Source organism: Ictidomys tridecemlineatus, chromosome 9 (assembly GCF_052094955.1).
Source record: "Ictidomys tridecemlineatus isolate mIctTri1 chromosome 9, mIctTri1.hap1, whole genome shotgun sequence".
In the NCBI taxonomy this organism is placed as follows: Eukaryota; Metazoa; Chordata; class Mammalia; order Rodentia; family Sciuridae; genus Ictidomys; species Ictidomys tridecemlineatus.
Genome location: NC_135485.1, coordinates 124,700,934 through 124,727,057, shown reverse-complemented (window position 1 = coordinate 124,727,057; position 26,124 = coordinate 124,700,934). Strand labels below are relative to the sequence as shown.

At 36.2% G+C, this 26,124-nt stretch overlaps 1 protein-coding gene across 5 annotated transcripts in view; it reads right to left on the bottom strand.

Moving 5' to 3' along the window:
• Nucleotides 1–26,124, bottom strand: part of Lrba (LPS responsive beige-like anchor protein) — a 648,575-nt gene that overhangs the window by 46,280 nt on the left and 576,171 nt on the right. For 3 of the 5 annotated variants that reach the window (XM_040293201.2, XM_040293202.2, XM_021734740.3), the window contains exons 49-50: nt 5,612–5,701; nt 911–1,103 (exon numbers count right to left, since the gene is read on the bottom strand). In XM_040293201.2, the coding sequence (XP_040149135.2) occupies nt 911–1,103; nt 5,612–5,701 (283 nt within the window). The remainder of the gene's footprint in view (nt 1–910; nt 1,104–5,611; nt 5,702–26,124) is intronic. The other 2 variants (XM_040293204.2, XM_005337595.5) reach the window with 1 other exon arrangement.

Sequence of the window (26,124 nt, the reverse complement as noted above, 5' to 3'; positions counted from 1 at the left end):
ACTTGGGCAGCCAGTTTCAGGTATTCTAATTTGTAGTGCTTTATGCACACTTTGTAGATTTAATGACAAATTAACAGACCATTAAAATATATTCTTTTAGAACTTCCTACCTATAACAATGGCTTGTGGGAAAAGCCTATAATCTGTAGGACTTTAGAAGAGTTTCCTCCTTATTTTTTTTGTTTCTTAAATTAGAGGGCAAAAAAGAACAGTGCTAAATTCAGGTCCCAACATTCTGTTCTAATGAGAGGCAATAAAATCACAAAGGGATGATCATAAAATCTGAGTTGGAAAACCTGGGTTCAAGCTCTGCCACTGACTGGCAGATGTGATGGTGAGTGAGCCCAGCATCTTCACTGAAGAAACACTGCAGCCGAGGAACTCTACCACCTCCTCAAACTTGGATGGCTTTTGATTCTAATGGTTACTTTAATTGGGCATGGTCATTCAGCTCTTAGTGGAAGAACAGAAAGTACCAACAGAAGGGCATGCAGCATGTGAGCTGTATAATTTAACTACTCCATAACAAACACTATCGTGCTGTACACAAAAAGTTTCTGTCAGATATCAGACAATTCAAAGTATTTATCAAATGAATGAGTGGGGGCAAAATCTGATAAGTAAGTACACACTATTTATAAATAAAATAGTGTCACTATATTAAAATGTTATACTAGAAACAATATTTATTTCCAAGGATAAAGAGAAACTGCCAGATGCCAAAGAACAGTTTAAGCTTTAACATTTGTACCACAGACCTCAGAGGTGGGAGGGGCTTCTTCCAGTCTTTCAAACTAATCGACATTTTGATTCAGACTCATGCTTGTTAACCAAAGTTAAGATACATGCTGGTGGGTATGACAATATCTTCCTACAGTGTTCAGCAGGCACTTGGCCTTTCTTTACTCACCAGGAAGGTTGTGCCACTTGTTCACAGCAAAGAGTCTATTAGCAGTGACCGTGATCACAGCAGGAGCAGCCCAGCCAGGCTGGGTGTTGGCTGCCACGTGGGTGACAGGGGAGTTAGAGGGGAACTTGAGGACCATGATGACATCCTGCTGGGCTTGGTCTGTGAACATCAATGGACTCTGCAGGAGGAGATACTGTTGAGAGGGCATGACAAGACCCAAATACACATGAAGGAGAAGACAAAGGAGGAGAAGAAAGAGCAGGAAAAGAAGAAGAAGACCATGTTAACACAGGTTGGAAGTCGAGCCACAGAAAGGCTGCAGAAACAGCATCATGATTTGCTTGTTTTTTTACATAGCATTATTTGGGATTTTCGGGGACTGAAGTAGAATACGTTAACAAAAACACTTCAAAAATCTATAAATGTCATTAGCTCCCTTTCCCTGCCCACTGCCATAGAAAACTAAAAGAATGTTTTGATTTAGATTCTAAATAGGCAAAGTATTGGGATTACATTAAACTGTTTTAGTTGCTATTACATAATGATCTTTGGGATTAAAAATAAAAGAAGGATAAGAATAGGCAATAGGTGTTAAAAACTAGCCAAGGTAATTTCCAAAGATCATCAAAAGAAGTCTTGAATTAGCTCAAAGATTTTGAGAACTAAATAAAGAGATAATTAAAACAAATATATTTATAAGCAATAGTTAGGCAGCATGCATATATTATTATGGTCAAGAAATAATTTATGAATGTAATATACCAACTTAATTATACAGGTGTTTCAAAGCAATGCATAATTAAATGTACTTGTAAAAACAATATATTTATATAGTGTACCAAGTAATAAACACTGCCTATTGTAATGCAAATGCCACTGTTCTCAGTGTAGTTAAAAGTAAAGAGAAATATCTAGATGGTTCTCATCCCTCTCATTAAAAAAACTAAAGCTCAAAACTTTTTTGATTTGTCCTTTGAAAGCAAAAAGTAATTGAAAATGTTAAATGAAACACTCTTCTAATAACCTGCAACAAAATAAATCTTGAAGACTGCTAAGGATTTGGAACATTGCTACAACCCATATGTCATAACCCAAGACATATACAACACAACTCTGATTTATTGGCTTTATTTATACTTTGTGGTAATCTGCTATCATACAATAATTGCACTGTACATTTTCAGTGATTCTCTCCAACCATGTCTATTTTCTAATAGCTGATTAGTATCATTCAGAATTGAAACACATTGATGAAATGCTTCTGGCTGCTTTCCTACTGCCATATTTCAAAACACCAGGTATATGTAAATGTGTAGGCACATATATTTAACACATATTTATTCAGAACTGCTAATAAAAAATTAAATACATTTGCATTTTTATTATCAGTCCTTTTAAAAAAGTTATTAAGAGTACTTAGAAAAACATATTGCACTAAGAATTCCTATTTGCACTCTTTGCATAAAGGTGTAAATAAAGGCAACTAATAAGCTACCCAGACACCCTTCTGAGCAAGTGGCTAAAAGCCAATCAATATTATGAGTTAATCCTCCCTGGATGCTCATTCAATTAAAGGTGTCAGTAATGCCTCATCTGATGTGGCCTCAATTAAATCCAACTATCTGATGGTGTGAAAACACAAGGGGATACAGCAACAGCAGCAAAACCAGACAAATAGGCAGCCTTCGTGTGCCTGCTAATTACTACACCTGGTGTATATTATGGCTCATGCACTTAAAGCAGCACGAGGTGGCATTAATTTCTGCTATATTCATGTGTGTGTGTATGTGTGTGTGTGGGGTGGGGTGCACTGATGGTTGATGGGGGAACTCATCTGAATGTTGGTAAAAACAATTAATAAACGTGTGTGCCTTTGATTTTTAAAATCCCTGATATCAGTAAGTACTTTTTGTCACACAAAGAACCATTTATATGGTTCTTAAGGAATTCTGTGAAATCAGGCAAAAAATAAGAAAAAAGGAACAGCAATGAACAAAAATCCTATAAGCTAGTTTTAAACAAGTCCTGTGGAAGGGAAATGAAAATAATTTCAGAGTACCAAGCCTTATTTTTCAATTACATAGTTTTTAAATAATATTTACTCAAGTCAATTTATAAACTCTGAGAAAATCAGAGTACAACATAATAATAAAGTCTCCCTGAAAGGAAGTTCATACATATTTCTGAGCTTAACAGCTCATATTATAAATATAATTAGGCTCAAATTGAATAATTCCAATGTTTATGCCCTTAAAAACACACACGAAAAATGTCTAATGTGTAGGAAGAATGTCTTGTTTACATAGTGACTCTAGTGGGCTGACTCTTAGCCACAGGCAAGGACAAACCACTTTCCACAGCAGGCTGCAGATACAATACCAGAATTGTCCACAGCAGTCTCACAACCAGCTGTCCCTCCAGTCAGTTCCTGCACACCCCATCCTGACTAGAGCTCCCTACACACATGCACACCATGAGAAGCTCTCTCAGGAGCTCCATCATAACCTTCGCTAATAAGCATGAATGAGGAGCACCAGCAGTAAGACAGCACTCTCCACCTTCCTGGGCTGCTCTGTGGCGATGGCAGCAGCCACAGATAAGCAGAGCTACTGATAAAAAGCTTTAAGAGAACAAAACCTCTTTTAACCTGGGGAGCTCAGGCGAGATTGGTCTGAAGTGGAAGTAGCCAGATCTCATTTGGTTTCCCCCAGATTAAGTGTATACTTGCCACCAATTCTAGTTTCTTTTTACTATGCCTTTCTTTTCCACCCACCTATGTATAAGGCAAAAACCAGAATTTATATAAGTCTAAAAAGAAGTTCAGGTATTTAATTCAGAGGATAAAGATAAAAAGAAACAGGGTGCCCCCACCTCATGTGAGCATGTGCCTTCCCACCTAGGGACAGTAAAGCTGATCTGCCTCAATGAACCAATAATCTTTTGCCACAAGGAAGGCTGGGCATGGGAGCCTGTGCATTGCCTTAGTAACCATGCCTGTGCGGTGACCCAGGCAGAAAGTCAATGGGGCAGCAGAGGGGCTTCCATTAGCCAGCACCCAAACAGCCTGGTCTCACTGACAAGCTATTACTAAAACTAATTCCAAAGCCCAAGCATAAATCATTCTTACTATTTTTATGGCATTATCTTCCATTGGTCATGGCCTTTGTGTAGTAGTTTTCAACCCACTAGACTCACCCTTTATGTTTGTTAAAATCTGGTCTCACTGGTTTTAAAACATGTAGTGAGAAGATGATAAAATATTTTTTAAAATATTTTTTAAAATAAATATTGTAGTTTATTATTATGGCCAATTCATGTTCCTAAAGAAATAAAGGGGAAAACTCTGGAAGTCGAAAGAAGATGAGAAAGAAGCAAAAGGGAAAAAGACACAGAAGAAGGGGAAGTGGGAAGAGACAGAAAAAAAAGAGAAAGACCAGAGGTGGACAGGCCTCAGTCTGTGTCTTGCCCCTTTTGCTGTTGCTCCTTCCTTCCTAATGTCAAAATCCTGCCATCTTTAAGCCATAACACAGAATTTGAATTTATCTTAAATTATTCATATTTCCTTCTTTCTCTCTTTCTTTCATTTGGGCCCTATACATGCTAGGCAGGTGCTCTACCATTGAGCAACTCCAGTAATGAGTAACCTCTTTTATGACAATCATGCAATTTGATTCGTTACTGTGTCAATTTTTTTTTCCCATCTCATTGAAGAATTTCTTCCTGAAACTTCAGGAACTACAAAGGTAGAATGACCATGTTATTTTGCAGCTCAAGTCTAATTCTGGACTGGCTTTTGACTTGCTTCGACCAACAAAATATGGCATAAATGATGTATAAGTTCAAAAGCAAGCCTCAAGAAGTCTCCCGATTCTGTCTTCATTTTCTTGGGAACTTCTGCCATGGGAAGAGTCTGATCTAACTTCCTTAAAGGGTGAGAGTCCACATGGAAAAATAAGCTCATCCACTCAGCCCCAGCGTGAGTGAGTCAAGGTGAAAAGAGCAGAAGAAATGCCAATAGAACTCTCAGAATCATGAGAAATCAAATAAATCATTGTTTTAAGTCATTAAAGTTTTGATATACTAAGCACCCCCACCAACCTCTCCCTGACCTTCAGTAACAATACCTACATATCAAAATTAGTTTAAAAATTCCCAACCTGAGAAATATATTGGGATGTTAAATAATGATCAATGTAAAACAATGATCAAAGAAGCAAAACTAATCTAGAAACTCATAGGATCCAATTGGAAAATTAAACAAATCCTAGGTCTGGAGTCCTTTTCCCACAGTGAGGAGAAGTGACAATCAAGACCTCTTAATTCTGCAACACAAAACATGAACTGAGGGCTGGGTTGTGGCTCAGTGGTAGAGTGCTCACCTAGCATGCATGAGGCACTGGGTTTGATCTTCAGCACCACATAAAAATAAAAATAAAGACATTGTGTCCACCTAAAACTAAAAAATAAATATTAAAAAAAACATGAACCGATGACATATTAGTGCACTGGAGATCTTTACCTTCTCAAAGACTCAAGAAGAGAAGGCAGTGGCATTTGCTGGTTGTTACTGGGTTAACACATATTTTGTAAGAGCAGGCCCTGGTGGGGTGGAGCACCTCAAGCACAGTGAGTGACTGTTGGGAAAATCAAGCATGGTCTGAAAGACAGGCCAGGAAAGAGCAGAGTGAAAATGGCACTCACCGCTTGCATGGCAGAACCTCTGGGAGGATGGGGCTCTATGAGAAGTTGAGAAGGCGTCTGTCCAAAACTTCGGATTTGAGCTTCGACAGCCTGAAAAAGGCATGGCAAGTCTGAGGTTAAGAGGTGTTAATTACAGGCACTAGAACCACAACTGCCACCTGAAAATGTCATTCCATACTTCTGGCTTGTTTCATGTTGAAAATTGACCTGTATTTTCACAGGGGGCTGTGCACCTGGCAAGGGCATTGAGGGTGAGGTCACCCTGTAGTACTGTGGAAGCTGTTCCTATAAAACTCTGCAAAACATTCTCATCATGCTCAGTGATATGAAACAGAAACCAGCTATAACAATCAGAAATTGTCCTTTTTGGCTTCGTCTCTGTTTTCTTGCGTTTGGTTTTTCTGCTTGCATCATCTATGATGACAAAAGGCTAATCTTTTACAGGTAGACAGAAAAACTATTGCTTCTTTGATTCTAGGCCCCATTTCATCCTGGGAAGCAGAAAGTGGAAAAAAGAAGTGCAATACCTATGAAAGTGGTTGATGTATATAACTTTTGCATTATTGTAAAAACAGCATTATTGTTAACAGTCTCTTTGAACCTAGATGGCTAAATAACATTATTATATAACTTTCTTATTTAATAACAAATGTTGTATCCAAGCATGAGACAGTTAAGCCAGGGACCAACTAAACATAAGGAGCCTGTGTGCACCCTTTCTGAAAGGGGTGTGTGTGCGCACGCATGCACGCCTTTTGCAAAGCACTTCCCTGTTTTGGCTGCCACCGTCCTCCAACACAGAAGCCCACTTTCCAACTCCTGTATCATGGGAAACTATAAAATGCCAGGGGGGCTATCACAATCCTTAGTGATTCCATTTACTTGTATATGTCTGTCTCTTCCTATTAAAAGACAAGATCCATGAAAGCCCTTACGTGTCTTCTTTACCATTAGGTCTCTAAATTGAGTGCATAAATACTACAGGATATGTGAAGGCAAGAAGGAAGCAGATATACAAAAGGGTTGTTTCAGCATCCCCATACAGTCCAGTATTCTTAATTCTCAGAAAAAAAAGAAAGAAACTCAAATTCACAATATATAGTCATCGTGTTATTGTTTTAATCTTGAAGAAAGGAGGTCTTCAGTTTTCATATGCTCTTTATGACCTTCACGCTGCAGGCAATTAATAAATCATAAAGAAAATAATCATTATCATTTACTAGTTTCTTATTGGATGAGAATGGCACTAATGGCCTTGTACAAGGACCTTGCGTGAAACAATGATAGTATTTATTCGTTTATGCATTCAATGATCATGAACTAAGTACACATATCTATTAAATCTTAATGTTTCTGCACTTACTATATTACTGACATAGGAAACAGGGTAAATATATTGGGAGGCTCAATATCGCTCCAATGCCACCTTCCAGTATGTTAAGGCATGTTCTATGATCACTGCCAAGCAGAAAAGACTGGGAAGGACCTGTGTGAGGGCTGAGTGATGAGGTGGAAGCAGGATGGGCAGAGTTCAAATCCTGTATCTAGCCATTTACAAACTGTGATCTAGGGCAAGCTGTTTAACATAAGTTTTAATCTTCTCTCCCATAAAATATGGATAATAATAGTACCTATCTCACAGTGTTATATTAAGGACTAAATGACATGAATTTAAAAGTCAAAATTAGACCCTGAATGTACACTGAACAAACATTCACTGTGGGCTGCTAACAGCAACAACTATTCATTTAATATTTACAATCTGCCAGAAACTTTTTTAAATCATTAACTATCTTCTATCAATTAATCTTTAAATTTTATGATGTCAACACTTGACTACATCCATTTTCTAGATAAGGAAAATAGAGCACGAAGAACTTGGTAATCTTGTGTAGGTCACATAGTAATTACATAGGAGACTTGAAACGTATACCCAGCAGCCTGACTCTAGAGCTCAGACTCTCAAACTTTGAGCCATCCTGTTTCCTTATCTGTTAGGTACTATGCCAGGCTCTAGGGATGAGAATAAGCACAAGAAAAGTATAAACTTACAATCTAATGATGAGTTTATAAAGGATCTTCATTGTGTCATCACAATAAGGCAGGAGGATATAAACTTGAAGCCAGACTAGGCAATTTAGCAAGGTTTGTCTCAACAAATAAAAAAGTAGGCTGTGGAAATACCTCAGTGGTAGATCACCTCTGGGTTTAATCCTCAGTACCAAAAAAAGGGGTAGGGGTGTGAGTGGGTGTCTGAGAATGTAGTGCTTCAACATATGACCTATGGTGTCAGATGGCTCAGAATGCAAATCCTGGCCTGGCCATTTCTATGCTGTTTGAATTTGGACAAGAAGCTAAATCTCTGTTTCACATCCATTAAATAGGGATAATGAATAGAGATATTTAGTTCATACAAATGTCTGGAAAATTAAATAGATACTGCATATAAAGTGTTTAACACAGTACCTGGAACATACATAGCACCAAATCAAATGCTGTATTATCATTAGTTTTATCATTATCACAAGTGTGATCTCCATTTAACACAACTAAAATAGGGAAAGAAGACATGCTGCAGGACTGTATATAGGAAGATGATGGTGAACATGTTATTTTAGGAAACTAAAATCTATCTCAGGATTTTAAAGTATATTGCAGGGTGAGGAGCCTAGAGTCAGATTTCTTCGGTAGTTCTGAGAACAGTCCAAGACGTAAGGAGTTGTACATCTTAATCCTTGTGAAAACTACAGTAAAGAGAAGAAATGGATGAATATGTGAATCATGTCTGTGGAAGCTTAATAAGTATTAGAGACTCTTGATGACTTTGAGCAATGAAGAAAAAAGACAAAACTATATATTTTTTAAACTTGCATGCTTCAGAGAACAGCAAAGAAATGAACAGAAGTAGGAGCTTTTGTTGGGGGAAAAATAATTTGGCAGGAGAAAGACAATAAATTTTAAATCAGACATGTGGAATCTGCAGTCTAGTGTGCAAAAGAAAACCCAAGACTGGCTCTGAGATGAGAGATCAGAGGTATTGATTTGGGTGTCATTCATTCAGAGAGAAATTTAAGTCAATGGTTTATGATCTTGTCTTCTTGCTATACATGGGTTTATGTTGTTAGGTGGCAGAAATGACTTCTTTTTTGAAATAAAACCTTACATGAAACCTCAGTACATAAAAAACATAGGTATAAGGCTCTTCTGCTTCAGCAGGCTCTGGGACAACTGTGAGAAGTCACTGGGCTCTGGAGCACAGCTTGAAACCCCTGGTGAGCCCCAGGAAGAAGACACATGAGATGCACACAAAAAAGCAGCTAGAGCTGAACCTGCAGAAATACTTAGATTTAGGGTATGGTGTCAAGAAAGAACGAAGAAGACAGAGAAAGGGCAGTTGGCAGGGGGAAGGGTAGGAGTAAAAGCAGTAGAGGGTGACATCAGAGCCCTAAGATGAGAGTTCTAACAAGAGTGGTCAATAATGCCAACTATAGAGAAACCAAGAACGATGACGTCATAGCATGTCAATCTTTATCATAGATATAAATGTTATGCAATTGGTCTTAATACTACATGTACTATTTGCACTTAACTTTGTTTTGAAATGAAAAGAATGGGAACCTAAGGGTACAGTAAAGTGGTAGAGCACATGCTCAGCATATATAGGACCTAGGTTCAACCCCCAGCTCCAAAAGAAGGAGAAAAGAAAAGGATCAGGATGATAAGAAAACTTTCAAAAATGCCTATCTCCTCTTTTAAACACATTTTTAAAAATATATTTATTTTTTAGGTGTAGATGAACACAACACAATGCCTTTATTTTTATGTGGTGCTGAGGATCGAACCTGGGTCTCACCCGTGCTAAGCGAGCGCTCTACCGCTGAGCCACAATCCCAGCCCTAAGCACATTTTTAAAAAATATTTTTTTCAGTTGTGGTTGGACACAATACCTTTATTTAATTAATTTATTTTTATGTGGTGCTAAGAATCAAACCCAGTGGCTTGTACATGCTAGGCAAGCGCTCTATTGCTGAGCCACAACCCCAGCCCCTTTTAAACACTTCTTTTTTTTTAATATTTATTTTTCAGTTATCCGTGGACACAACATCTTTATTCTATTTGTATGTGGTGTTGAGGATCAAACCCAGCGCCCCGTGCATGCCAGGCAAGCACGCTACCACTTGAGCCACATCCCCAGCCCTTAAACACTTCTTTTAAAAATTTTTCTTCTATAGTTGTACATAGACAGCTTGTCTTTATTTTGTTTATTTTTATGTGGTACTGTGGATTGAACCCAGTGCCTCACACATGCGAGGCAAGCACTCTGCCACTGAGTTACAGCCCCAGCCCCCTCTTTTAAACACTTTTTAAAATTCGGTTGTAACAGAAATGGTACATCACTGGCCACTTTGAGGAAAAGGCTTTTTTGCATCACGTAAGGCAATCATCTGATTATTCTGTCTCTTTGACATAGAATAATCACAGGTTAAATAATAATAAACTTTCTTTGCAACTCATGCAGGTATTTAAAGAGGCTGTAGAATTCTTAGGCACAAATGCTTTACTTCTTAGTAACCCTTGGATTGCTGGCAGTAAAATAATGCAATAGGAAGGGCTTTTTTGAGTGTGAGAATTAAGGAGTAAGATTGTAAGGCAGTGACTCAAAACTTGAATCAAACTTATATTGCCAACCATTAATTCCAGATTCTTACTATTGTTTTAAAATTCACCGGCCATTTTTCATTTGTCTTGATTTCTGAAGCAATTTGCAATATTAATCACAATTATTTCTTCACATTCTCTGTCTTGTGACTTCAATGGTTTTGCACTAGACTGGTTCTCTGTTCCTTTATTTTTTGTCTTTTGCTAACTTTTTTTGCCCATAAATTAATGATACAAGTTATCCTTTATTAGCATTCTGATTTTTTAAAAAAATTCTATACTTCTCCTTGATTTTTTTCTATTGGACATCAACCTTACTTCTGTTTGAAAGATTTCCAAATCCATAACCAGTGGATTGTTCACTTCTGTGAACTGTCCATCTATACTGCTGCCTGCTGTCCATCTGTGTACTGTGTTCATGTTTCAGCATGAACATATCTGAGAGTTGGAAAAATTAATTTTTTTCTACCATTCCTCAGTCAAGGATAGATTCTTCTTCTGATTCTTTTTTAATGATCAGAATCTTACTGACATTTAAAACAGGACCTCTTTCTTTTGAGTGACATAATCACTTTCCAAAAGACCCTACCTCCTAGCACTATCACAATAGGGATTAAGTTTTGTAATTTTTTGTTTTGTTTTGGTTTGTTTGGGTACTTGGGATTAAACTCAGGGGCACACCACCACTGAGCCACATCCCCAGCCCTATTTTTTATTTTATTTAGAGACAGGGTCTCATTGTTTCTTAGCACCTTGCTTTTGCTGAGGCGGGCTTTGAACTCATGATCCTCCTGCCTCAACCTCCCTTTACTGAGATTACAGGCATGTGCCACCACACCCATCAGGTATTAAGTTTTAACACATGAATTTTGGAAGACACTCAGTTTGGAAAACAAAGCAGTTACTAATTTTTAACTTAATTAAAAACTAAAGAAGGTGGTGCTTTGAAATCTATTGAAACTTGACTGACCTTGGACATAATTATTAATATTTCATAAATGTCCCATGTGGACTTGGAAAACTGGGTTTTCTACAAGTTTCAGGGTTAGCAGCTATTTTGTAGTAAGATAGTAAATAAGGAAGTATAGTTAATTAGCAAATGTAGATAATTTTATTATTAATATTATAGTTTTGGGCTGTCACATTTGACCTTTAAATTAATTACATTTATCATATATATGTATATATGATATATATATACAAACATACTCATATACATATATATAATGTACATATGACTATGTAGGTCTATATGTATTTTGCCATGTTACAGTGAAAAATTGATCAGGTTATGAAACATAAAATACAAATGCTAAAGAAAAGTGAAAGTATGGCCCCTAAAATGTTTATGGTTGTTATCTTTGGTAAGTGAGATCATAGAGTTCTTTGATTTTTCTCTCTCTGTATTATGAAAATTGTTTCTCTTTAATCTTAGTGAGGACAACCACAATTCTTTTTCACTTTGAGAGGCAAAATGCCCCTGCTTGGAAATCCGCACCAGTGGTATATGTGACATAAGAATATGAATACACACTGTGCCAGCTGTCTTCTGCGATCACTTTCTGGGTTCACTTTCTGTTCTTGACATTGACTGCTGCCAGGGTATAGTGTCTCTGTACAAAGATCTTAAAACTCTGATAAGGATGAAATGATTTTTAATTTCTTAACTTTTGTCTCACTCAGAAATCACAGAACCTTCAATCTCTTACTTTTGTTTTTGTTTTGTTATTTAACCCATTGAACTATGTGGGTTCTTTTATACTTTTGAGCAATTTGAATTTATTTATTCATTTCCTCATGGTATTTGACGGAGAAGAAAAGAACATTTCTACTTTAGGAGAAAATATCTTACTTATATCATAGTTAATTATAAATCTCATCAAGGATTAACATTTGTGAATAATCTTTGGATTCATTACTGAGTGTGTGTATGTGTGTGTGCATATGCATGTGTGTTGGTATGTGAGTGTGTATAATCAAACAGTCAAACGAAAGGATTTCAAAACTTATTTTTCAAAGTAATATATGTTACCTATAAAAATGCAAATAATACAAAATCAAAAGTAAAAAATGAAAAGCTCCATCCCCCAATTTGGGGTTCATTAGTTAATGCCAGAGTTAAAGTGGTTCCTATATGATATGGTTAGATAAATGCAGAAAAAAAGCCTTTGCCACAGAATTCATTGCCCTTTACAAATGCTTGAAATCCTGCCATTAGAGATCATTGATTTGGTTACAAATCTTTTTTTCTTTTTTTTAAACAATCCTTTGCCTTCGTTCAGCTGTCTGTGAACAGGATTGGATAATAGATTTTGATAGAAGGGAAAAGTATAGACACAGCACAGAGCTCATGTAGGGAGAGCCAGGGCTGATTCTGGGGTGTGTCTGGGAGTTGGAGAAAGGAAGGGTGGAGGCCCAAAGGCTGAAAAAGATCCACCATAGCAGCATTAGCAGAGGACGGCACTGCCCCAAGGCCTGTGTGCAGTATTGTCTCTGTCTTTTCATCGAGCACTCGGCTCTGCAAACTATGTTCCCTGAGGAAGTATCATTTTCTCCTTATTTTTCAAACAATTATAGGTCATTTTATGTTTATATGGGTTCTGAAATTAACTAAATGTATTGATTTCTTCTAAAAAAAGGATCTGAGCTCCATTTACACAGATGGATAGGGAAGAGGGGAGAGAGGAGGAGACAGCTCACTGTATGAGTGGGCCTCATAACTTGAAAGTCAAACCTGCAAACTATGTTTAGTGTCAGTGCTTGGTTTTCCCTCTTCCAAATTTATCCTTCCAAATGCTGTTTTAGCAACTCATAATCACCCTGAGAAGGTCTGTTTTCCAAAAGAAGCAGCAGCAGTGTTTAAGTTTACATGACCCCAGTTTCATGACAGCAGTAGCAAATCAGATATCTTATCCAAGGAAAAGCATTTTGGGCTTAGAATTCCATCACTCTCACGGTGGGAGTCAACAGCTCATTTTGGCTTCAGCACTGCTGCAGAACACTGGCCGCAGTGAATCTTTCAAAAAGCATAAACACAATTGGTATTTATAGCATTGTTAACATTGGTTAAATAGTTGGGGGAGTTGTCTACAAGCCTGTTTTAGGAAGGTGAGGGAGGAATCTTTGTTGTGACTGCTGTAAGATTTAAGAGCAGGACAACAGGATTACATTGGTTGTAGCAATATAATAAATTAGAAGTATTGAATGCAATAAGTTTAAATTTCATGCAGCTACAATTCCAAGTGTTCCAGAAACAATCCTGAAGCATCTCTGGCCAGAAGTGTGTTACACAGATGGCACATTTGACACAGTGCAGGGCAGGAACTGTACAATGAAAAGCCAAATAAACGGTAAGGATTAGTCAAGTTTTAATTGAAAACCTACATAAAAAAATACCATGAAATTATGCCAGACATTATTGTACATCAAAACCACAATAATCAGACAGTTTCCCTTAGTCAATTAAATGAGCATCAAAGTTGTCAGTAAAGCCAATCTTTGTATTTCACTCATTATGATCAGTTAAGGAAGTAAATAAGTAGCTAAGTTATGTAGCCAAGGCTACAAAGCAAAGTACTAGTATTTTTATGCATTTTTTAAAAATCCCCTTTCAGTTACTGCAAGGAATTCACAGGCCAGTGCTTTGTATCATGAACCCATTTCCTCTAGGCATTGTTCACACTGGGGATGTGAAGTATAGCCTCAGATCAAGTGACTGAATTTTGTTCTCTAAATTTTAAAATAAATATAACATTTCAGTAAGGTTAAGATGAATAAAAAATTACACAGACCTGAAAAATCAGCATAAAATGTTTGGCAGTATGAAAGATTTATAAATTATCAGAATAATAACTTTGTTTTCTTGGAAACTATTTGTAATTTAATCATTGCTTTTAGTTTTCATTATTAGTACAAAGAAACAACTGAAATTCTATTCTGTTCATATTTGGGAAACATTTAAGAACAAATTTTTAAATATGAAGTAAATCATATTATAACTGTAAATTGGTTGTCTTAACTTCTCTGTTTCCCTGCCAATGTAATGAGAGAGGGAGGGAGGAAGGGAGAGGGGAAAGAGAGGGAGGAAGAGAAATGCACACACATATGTGAGTGTGTGTGTTGTCGCTGAGGTTTAAGTTTCCTGAAGCCAAGGAGCATGTTATTTAATTCCTTTCTTTATCTCAATTTGGTGGTCTGAAACAGTGGGTGCTCACTAACACTGTTGAGAAAATTAGACTATTTGGTTCCTACCATATGAATGACTGACCAGATGACTGCATCCTTTCATGACATAGTTTAAACATATTTTGGTTTTGAGAAATATTTTAGCCTTCAGAATGCAATAAATTAACTCTCCTGTTTTGTTCTGTGTTTTAAGACTTAATTTTTGCTATGTTTTCACTGTGTTTGCTTTTGGTGTTGGGAACTCCTTTGAAAACATTCCACTTATTTTTCTAGGCAGCTGCTTTATCTACTCATTTCCAGTAGCCAGAGATGGAGGTGTTTTGAATGAGCACATCAATGTTCTAGACAGAGATACTGTTTGAAATTATCCATGAGCACAGTGCCGCTGAACATTATTGAGTGACATTTGTTTCTGTTGGTTGTGTCTGCTCTGACTAGCTGGTTTCTTTCAGATTGGCAGCTGGGATTATGCTATAGTAGATGGACAGCTACAAGAACTGGAGATTGTAGTGAGGCTGAGCTGGGCCTCAACTTAATGTGCCTGGAATGCATGGGCTCAGTTACGAGGCACCAATGGAAAGGACTATGCATGTATCTACAAATTATAATTACTTCATGTTTTACCTGTTTTTACCTTTATATTGGTAAAAATACTCCTTTCTCTCCCTTCTTTTAACACTCCCCTGAATTTTTGCCACTGCATTCTTAATTTTTAAATAAGTTTTATTGTATTTGGAAGCTGCTCTTCCTCCGTTCTTTGTGAACTCCATAACAACATGATGTGTGTGTGCCTGCTGTATTTTGTGTACTGTTTGGAGGAAAACATACTGTTTACTTTAAAAATGTAGGTACTTTTCTAAATATTTAATTCTTAAAAGGTAGAAAAATATTGTTAAAACTGAGGACTCAATGGAAGTAAATGAGTTAGAAAGTAAGCTCAATGTGACCAAATTAACTTTATTAGCAAGATACATTGATGATTGATGAGTTTTGGACCAATTAATCTACTGGGGTTCTTAACTGGTTAAATATATATTTCTGGCTATTATGTTACTGGATAAATTAAACTTCATAAAATCATATCAAATATTGGCAGACTTTCTAAAGGTTTTTATATTTTCTTAGTTTGGATTTCTTTTGAAGTGGATTTGTTGTTGTTCATTTCAAAAGTAATCCATCCTCTGTCAGACGTCAAAAGTGGGGATAACAGAGATTATTATTTTGCCAATCTTTTCATCTTCACCATAGAGAACAGCTGGTGACGGTTTGATACATAGCCTTCCAGGCCTTACATGAAGTGTTCATGCATGTGTGTGTGCTCACATAACCCATGTCAGAGAGTGTGTGTGTATTTTTACTTATATGAGGTCATACTCTATTTGGGAACCAGAGGTTTTTTTCTCTCATCAGTATATTGTCAACTGGTTTTCATGTAGGATGTATTCAACTCTACTTACACATTGTAATGGTTCTCTACATACTTAATATTCCTTTATCATAGTTTGTTTAGGTAGCTTTGTTCTCCAAATTTTTAGTTACAAAGAGTTCTGTAGTAACCATTTTTGTACCTAAATCTTTTTATATCCATTTGATTCTTTACAAAAATTCTTTATGAAAATTCTTAGAAGTGAAATCTTTATTTGAAAACATAACAATCTGATTCTTTTCTAATTTTTAAAAATATTTTTCTTTATGTCTAATTTTCCAAAATTTTAAAAGGTCTTCAATCTATCTGATTAAGTTTAAAATATTCCATAGCCACATATTTAAAAATTACGTTTTCCCTGAAAGGCTATTTTTTTTTAAGAGAGAGAGAGAGAGAGATTTTTTCTTAATATTTATTTTTTAGTTTTTGGCAGACACAACATCTTTGTTTTGTATGTGGTGCTGAGGATTGAACCCGGGCCGCATGCATGCCAAGCAAGCATGCTACCACTTGAGCCACATCCCCAGCCCAAAGCTATTTTTTAAAAAAATCTTTATTTTTTAATTTTTATTTATTTATTTATTTTTTAATGTGGTATTGAAGATTGAACCCAGTGCCTCACACAAGCAAGGCAAGCGCTCTACCACTGAGCTATATGGCCCTAGCCCTGAAAGACTATTTTTTACATTTATGCTTCATTGAGTTTAAATTTATATATATATATTTCTAGAGCACTCTGAACACATTTCAACCTTAAATTTTTTTTTTTTGCAGAATTTGAATTAGGTTTATTTACTATTTTTAAAATATGTGATCATATTGTTCTGACTACTAAAAAGTAACTGTTTTTCTTTCCCTAGGTGAAGAGGGAACCTGGTTTCTACATGTTTTTAAATAACACTTTGTCTTTTTTTTTTTTTTTTTTTTAAACCCGGCTAGAGATGTCACCAGCAAGACCACTCACACTATGTAGATACTTTTCTGCTGAGGATTTCATCCCATCCTGTCCAGTTCTTGTTGTGTATCCTGTCTGTTGGCCTTAGAAGTTAATGTTATCAGGATTTTTGTCCTGTGGGAATTAAATACAAACTTAGACATGATGACTAAGTGGTCATTTGATATGCATTTTTTTTCAATCTGCTGATATCAAAGCTAGATTTTAACAGGGCTCCAAAGGGTACTGTGGCTAGTTAGCTATAAGTGGAGACTGCCAAATATCCAACAAGTCGTTCTCCAATTCAAGTTCAAATGCGCTAAGGAAAGAGAAACCAGCACAAGTAACATTAATGGTGTGTAGCACAGTGCAAATCTCTAGAGGGTCTGACTGTAAATATTTAAAGAATTAAATCTAAGCTTTGAAGTCTTGTTAAACATTTCTTGTTAAAGAGGTAGACTAGAATCTTTAAGACAGCTTTCTAAAAATTTAAAATTTGAGTAATGTTAAAAAAATTTAAAATATTAATGGCTTATTTTTTCTTACTAAATTGTTTCATTTCTATTTTCTCCTTCCAGTAGTGGTTTTAGATGTAAATATGAAGGGGATAAAATTTAAAGTTGCAATTTAAAGTTGTATGCATTAGAAAAGCAGCATATATATTTAATTGCATCCATATGTTTAAGTTATTTCTATACTAACTCCCATCTTAAAAGAAAATTTTACAATATTTATTATTGATTACTGGGTGTTGTGCTGAGTTGACTTGTTTCCTTAGCTAGACTAAAAAATTTACTTCAGAGAAGACTTTCTTAAGTCAAAGCCAAACATTACATTGTCACTAAGCCAAAACTACTTCCCTTTACTTCTGATTCTTTTCTTTATTTCTTCCTTTCATTCTATCATGTGTGTGTCTATTCCTTCCCTCCCCTACCCCTCTCTCTATATATGCTTTTCCCATATATATGGCTATAAAATCATGCAAGTATGTAATAGTTGGCATAAAAAACAGTAGAACACACAGCTTGTTGTTCATAATATTTCCATTTGGAAATCCATTAATAAATTCTCTGGGTAATATTTGAGATGCTGTTTATAAAATATAAATATGTGGTTTTACTAGAATATCTTGAAGTATTTGCATGGCCTTTTTTATTACTGGGTATTTCAACATCTGGAATGCTGCCTGCTGAATTCAGGTTTTATTATAGAAAGTAGTAACAGGCTATTTAGAGAAATAATTGGGAATTGATGAATAAGAATGCTAAATAATAAAGCAAGCTTTTAGTGGAAATGTTTTAATGGAATGTTTCATTCAATACTAGGCTGCTCTGTAACCGTGGTAGTAATGTGTCTCTCAGCTGTAACCCTACTGAATCAAGTTGCCTTGTATGGCCATTCATGCAATAAATATTTATTGAACACATACTAATGTGTCAAGCCCCAGAAGTAAAAAAATACTTGGCAGTCTCTGCTTTTAAAGAAACTAATGGCCTAAGCAACAGGACAGATAATTATTCTATATTTATAATATTAAATAAACAGGCAGTAGAGAAGTAGGTTTGTGCACATTGTTCTGAGAATGATAAGGGAAGAATGGCAACAGTCTATAGGAGGTCAAGAAAGATCTTCCAAAGGCCAGAGGAACCTGACTTTGGTCTTCAAGAATGAGAAGGAGGCAACATAGACAAAGGGAATAGAAAAAAGAGGAATAGAGAATATATGCAGGGCTTTAAAAGGCAGTATGACACCTTGCATGTCACAATATAGGATGACGGGATGCTAGAAAGGACTAAGATTAGAAATATAAGTAGAGACTGGATAACTATTATTATTAATCTTAATGATGACCATTGTTACTTAACACAAACCAGACACTGTGTTACATCTCATTCATACATATATATATATATATATATATATATATATATATACACATCTATCTATCTATATCTAGCAGTAACAACAACACACACTTAACTTATGGCTTGCTATGTGCCAACAACTGTTCTCAGTGCTTAATGCAATAAAATACTTACAGCTATTATCATATTTAGATGAGGAAATTAAAACACAGAAGGTTAAGAAACTTGCCCCAGATCACTGTGCTACAGAGTGGTGTTGCTCAGCTTTAATCACAGGCAGTCTGTCTCCAGGACCTGCCTAACTTCACACTGCCCCACTATGCCAAAATTAAGAACTTGGATGGAAGTATTTTAATTAGAGAAATTATATGAACAAATTTACCACTTTAGGATTAAATATCTTATAACTGAGGTCTGTTCATCCCCTCTGAAAAAAATATGAAGGCTGACAGCTAATGTTCACATTTTTTTATACTGTGGTGTATTTTCATTTTCAGTATAATTTTGCATTAGAGGTCAAAAAATAAATAGCTTAAAGGCAGAAATGCTGTATTACTTTTTAATGAATCTACCTAGCACATTGCTTAGACTGAGTCCCTTTTGAGACAACTCAAGGCCAACAATGTTAATAATTATTGAATTTGTTCAATGGGTAGATGGGGATCTGTTACCCTATTCTATAATAAAAAATTTGCATATTAAATAAATTTTAAAAAGAGATCATCTGGTCTCTTCGACTATAAGTGAAGGTGAATTCATGAAAAATAGTTAAGGCGTTTGGCAAAGTTTGTTAGGCTACCCTGTTACCAACCCACCTTCTGAAGTTTATATAGGACTAAGGATACCTGTAGGTTTCCTGCAATTTCAAACCTCACTGTGCCTTTATATTTGTTTTTTTCTCTATATGGAAAGCCACATGGAAAATTGAAAAGAGGACAATAAACAGATTTACCTAAGGAGCTTTTTCAAATCATATATATCCTCCCAAATTTCTTACTTGTCCTTAATGGTCTCTGCTGTAGCAAGACATGGAAGTGGTTGTCATATCACTCTAGCATGTCAGGTTGAAGAAATGAGAATTACTCCCTTCAGTGACATTTTTCAGAGCTTCCCTGGGATTCATTTGGTCCCTGTAGTAGCAACACCAGTGTTCCCATTGAGGCTCTCTGTCCTCCCTACAGCCCATTTTGCTCTCAAGAACCGTGTTCATCTCAATCTTGATTTTGTCTCCCTGGTATCCCAGATGAGTCACAAGGATTCTGGGCTCACTTGCTGTATAACCAGCACTGGGTAAAACTCGGCTGCTGAGTGAGCACTGAGCGTAAGGCACTCTTCTCCCTGTCGTGTCCCACGGAAGTGCATGATATTCTGACCCTGGTAGTGCACTTGTGTAGACAGGCTGTCTACCCTCTCACAAGTTAACTTTACCAGGAAGCCTGATTCAACTGTATACTAGTCAGAAGTAGAAATGGGCAATAAAATTTGGTGAATATTACACTAAAAAAGTGAAACTCAAGCAGGCTTTCTAAGAGAGGGACAGAACTTACACAATTGAAGATGAGGGTGATCTTCTAGGAGGAGCAGTGGCATGAAAGGAAATGAAAGGCAGATATTTGTGGCTAAAAACCAGCTTGAACAAAAAAAAGGAGCACTGTGTAAGGTAGTAGGACAGGGAATAAAAGGAAAGAAACCCATCCGTGCCTGGCATTTGTCCTCTATCTATCAAGTACTGGGGACCACGTGAAGACATTGAGCAGAGGAGGGTTGCACAAAGGAGAATTTGGGAAAACTCAATTCTTCAAGGTACACTGAAAAAAGAAACTGCACAGCGGAAAAAGACTATAGAGAATGTTATAATACTCAACACTTGAAATTATAAGGGATCTGGATTCAGAAAAGAATGATGAAGTGTGAGAAACTTTAAAAAAGAAGTAATTGGGCTTAGTCAATGATTATATGTGAAAAAAGAGGATCCATCCTCATGAATGCATCAAGCCTTATAAAAGGGCTGGAGGAAATTAGTTTCGGCCTTTCATGTTGTGCCCTGTGAGGACACAGTGTTTCTTCTCTCCAGGGGATGCAGGGACAGGTGCCACATTGGAAATGGAGAACTGAGTTCACCAGATATAAACTTGCTGCCATCCTTTTCCTGGACTTCCAGACTCCAGAAATAAGAGAAATAAATTCCTATTGTTTATAAATTACTCAGTTTAGCCGGGCATGATGACACATGCCTGTAATCTCAGCTTCTCAGGAGGCTGAGGCAGAAAGATTGCAAGTTTGAGGCCTACCTGCACAATTCAGTGACACCCTGTCTCAAAATAAAACAGAAAGGGCTGGGGATATAGTTCATTGGTAAAACACCCCCAGGGTTCAAACCTCAGAACAACAACAAAAATCAATCTGTGGTACTTTGTTACAGTAGCACAAATGAACTAAGACAATTAAAAAAAAAGATAATTAGGTTGTGTATCTGAAGGCAAGCCCTCTCTGAGGAGGAGATGAACTTCAAGCTGATATATACACAACTAGGAACCAGAAAGTGAATGAAAATCTGGGGTACTCAAAATAAATAACTATCATAAAAGAGTGTCAAGTCAGTGATAAACTTCACATGATTAGAAACAGAGAGAAGGTCAGTATGATAGGACACATAAATGAAGGAGAGAAAGAGATGATATTAGATTGGGAATGTAGGCATGGCCAGATCATGTGGGTCTTACTCTCTGTTTAATGTGAAATAGGAAGGTTTAAGTAAGGGGTAGCATGACTTGATTTATAGTTTTCAAATACTACTTTGGCAGCTCTGTGGAAGTGGAATGTAGGTAGGTAAAGAAATAGGTGAGCAAGTCTATTTCACATTGGCCCCTGAGGAGATAGTGATGGTGGTTTGGACTAATGATAAACACATACGGTTTCCAGATATGTTTGGGAGATATCAGCAATCTTGCTGCTCTTTTTCACCAACTTCATTTATGCCTTCACCTACATGTAGTTTATTCCACTCACACAGCCACTGATGCTCCTTCCCACATGCTACGCTCACTGCTTTGAATGCTTTTCTCTTTCTTTTGCTTCATCTATTTCATTAGTTATTTCCTAAGGATTGTACTCAGTTATTACTTCCTTAGTCTGACTTACTCTAATTGGCTGCTCCTCCTTTGCACTTCCATATTCAATTTACATCACACAGACATATACACACATACAAACGTATGTACATATGTTGAGGGTTGTTAAAAAATTTATTTCTCACCAACTGAACTCCATCATTGAAGTAATAACCAGAAAATGACTAACTTTTATTTGTTCATCCCTGTCTAGGAAAGAATATATTTTATAATGGGAAAATACAGTCAATTAAAATATGGTAAAAGCAGGGAGAAAAGAAAAAAAAATAATACCAGAGAGAAATAAAAAGGGGTAAAGGCAGGCATCTGCAGAATAAACAGCTAAAAATAAGAATATATCTGTAGCTGGGGAGTCACAAGATATTTGGAAAAAGATTAGCATGTTTGCCTGAAAAAAATTCTTTCTGGTGTGTGATATATGTAAATGCAGACATGTATATTGATAACCCAGCTGTTTTCTAAAAATTAAAAACAACATAAAAGTTTAATGTGCTGCAGGCTGTTTCTCTGATTACTCTTCCTCCTCTTATGGTTATTATTTCTATCGTTTAGTGCTCTTTTTATAGAGAGATTATTTTTATGATCACTTACTATGCCATATGTATTAACCACTTTCTCTAGAACAGCAACTTCCTCCAGAGGAATGGGGCTTTTGCCAAGTAAGAGACAAATATGTGACTTGTACATTGTCATCCTGCATCTGTGTATGACTGGGTGATTGCAAAAGTGTTCTGAACTAAACTATTTTAGAGCAGAAATAAGAAAAGCAGATCTACCAAACAGAAATTGGTCTGGTCTGCTTTTTATACTTTTAAGAAAGGCACAAATCTATCCTGGTATCATTACTATGATTTTCAAGAAACAATGCTTTAATTAAGTCAAGTGGATGTACAAATGTATTAATATTAGTGATGTGAAAGTACCTCACTGGAACAAGATTCTGAAGAAAAGATGGGTGTGGCCTGGTGATGGGCTGGCTTATGAATTCAAAGACAGCAATGGTGAAAGCTTTACAACTTCCAGGAGCTCTGAGATAAGACTTGACGTGGAGGCTGTAGCAGCGGGGGCTTACAGGAACAAGTGTGGCCACACAAGCAGGAGCCACTTTCCTCCATGTCCTTGTACAGTCTTACTGCAATCCCAGAGTTCATGTAGACAGAGAAGCAGCCTGTGACAATCTCCTTAAACAGTTCCCTACCACCAACTCTGCCTTTATCTTCTCTATAGCACAAATCATAACTCTAATTACAGTCTCTATTAGTTATTTCTGTGCATTCCATTACAATATGAATTCTATAAGGCAGGAACTTTCTCTTGCTCAGCTCTGTAGCACCTTGAACAAAATGAATATTTGTTGAATAAATGAATAAAAACATAAACTCTCTGAGTTTATCAACTCCTTCCTGCTTTCCTTATCTATTCAGTCCACCTCAGATCCATATTTTGTCATTTGGAAAATATCTCTTTATCAGTTTTATTGTACCCTCTTCTCCCTCAATTCCTTTTTATACACTTCACCATATTTCCAAGCAAAACATCATCCCTGTGTCTGTACACACACACACACACACACACACACACACACACACACACACACACAGAAATATATACTTCTGTTCAAGTTTTTTAACACTTATTTTCTTGCTATTGAAACTACATAAAGGAAATAAATAACAGAAAGAAACTAATAACTTCAAAGCAGTACCTATTAGGCATCTATTACTAGTCAGAAATTTCCATAACAATTGGCTCATGCTTGGTAGGAACCTGCATAGATAATGCTATTGCCCTGCCCCGTCATTCAGACACTGACTTGTGCAAGGCCCCTGCCAGGATGCCCTTCTCTCCAGTTTCAGAAGAGGTACTGTGGTTCACTCCCATCCAGAGCTTATCTCTATCTGTGCTCTGGATTTTGTTCCTTTCCACTTTCTTCTAGCTTGATAGTCTCTTCCATGCTTTCTTCTGTATATCTGACATGCTTCCCATTTCTTGGATTTTTCCAATGAAACACAGTTAAAACAAAAAGAGAAAAGTCTCCCTAAGAGTGACTGTTAATGGGTACAAGGATTCCTTTTTGTAGTGACAAAAATGTTCTTAAATTAAATTGTAGTAATGCTTGCATGACTTTGTAAATACACTAAAATCCATTATATGTTTTCAATAACCTAATTATATCATATGAATTGAATTATATCTCAATAAAGTTGTTAACGATTTTTCCCATAGGGCCAGGGATAGAGCTCAGTGGTAGAGCACCTGCTTTGCATGTGTAGATCCTGGGTTCCAGCCCCAGTGCTACAAAGCAAACAAACAAAGCTCCCCCCAAAACCTCCCTTAAATCACTTTCTCTTCTGTACCATGTTTATCTCTTCACCTCCCACTCACAGCACAATCCCCTAGCTTCTAAGCTATTATCTCTGGTCACAAATGGTTTCTTATTGAGAAAAATCCAATAGGCACTTTTCAGTTTTCATCTTTTCAAACTTCTTCCAGACAGGTTCTAAAACACACACGTGGTCATGTTACAAACCTTCCATTGTTCTCACTGTCTTAGAATGCAATTACATTTCCTTTATAATTTATAAACAATATGTAAATGTATTTGTATGCCATATATATATACTTTTTATGGAATTGAAGGCCTTTTATGATTTGGTTCCTTTCTCCCTCTTACCTTATCACCTCCAATCCATTTCATATACACCCAGTTCTCCATCCATGATCTCTGTTATATATATGCCACAAACTTAAGAAGTATCTTTTGTGTAGATATTCATTGCCCATGACTCTACTCAGTGATCTGAATCATCCTTGAATATGCTACTCCAACCTTCCATTTCCCAGAAAAATATGCCTGGGTTCAATTAGTCTGAGTTTAGTACCCATCCCCTGTGCTTGTGCATGTATACATACGTATACTTATCTCAATACTAAACTTATCAGTGTATTATAATTGTTTACTTATTTCTATTTTTTCATTAGATAATGAACTCTAGCTGAGTGAGGGCAGGACTTGCCTTTCAACCTTTTAACCTTATTTGAATAATTTGGGTTCAATAAAAGGTTATTGAAAAAAATGAATAAATCAATGACATACTTTTGTTTTCTGCTTTCTTCTTGTCTCAATTTACAATGAACTCTGCATGTGTACCCTAGGAAATGGTCTCTAACCGCTTCTCTAGTGTCAATATGCTATAATTCTATGATGTCATCTTACAGTTGTGTTTTCTAACCTGGACTTAACTCGGAACAACATGAGAGAAGGAATAACACCTGCAGAATATTATGATCTGATATGCCAGGCACTTCATATAATGATACCTTATCTAATCCTCTATGGGTGGGCAATATCATACGAAATCTACATTTGAGGAAATAGAGGTTGAGCAGGATCCAAATCAAACAACTAGTAGTTATTAAAGGAATCAAATCTACATCATTTTATTTATTTGTTTATTCTATCACATCTCCTTGTGCCATAAGATTTAGCACTGGCCAATGCTATGGAAAGGCAATAATAAAGGATTATATTTTAATCACATTCAGAAAGCTTTGTGAATTAAAAGCATATTTATATTAATAACACTAAAAACAAAGAGACATTCTCACTTCAAAAACATACATACTATATGTAGAACATCATAGGTCACACATATTTAACGAATGTAGAATCTAATGTGTAATATATGTGTATATAAAAATAAATCAGGGTGGTTAAGACTTAATTTTCTGATAATACCTGTCAGACACAAAAAAGACAAATAATATATGATTGCACTTACATGAGGTACCTAGAGTAATAAGATTCATACAGACAGAGAGCAGAACGGTGGTCGCCAGGAATCCAAGAGAGGACAGAGTGGGGAGTTATTGTAGGGAGAGAAAGGGAAGTCAAAGAAACTTTAAACATATGTTTTAAATAGTAATTAACAAATAATGATCATGAAAAATAAATATTAAAAATTTATTTGGTATGGTGGTTTCTCAAAGAGTTAAACATGGAATTATCACATAATTCACCAACTCTAATTTTGGGCATATATTCCAAAGAACTGAAAGCAAGGACATACCTGTACACCAATGTTTTTATTATTCACAAAAGTCAAAAGGTAAAAAAAAACACAAAATGTCCATGTGTGGAAAAGTGTATAAACAAAATGTGGCAACGGCATATAACAGAAATTTAGTCAGCCCTAAAAAGGAAGTAAATTCCATACATGCTATACATGGATGAATCTTAAAGATACTATGGTAATAAAATAAGTCAGAAACAAATGGTCAAATAATATAGATTCCATTAATATGAGGTACCC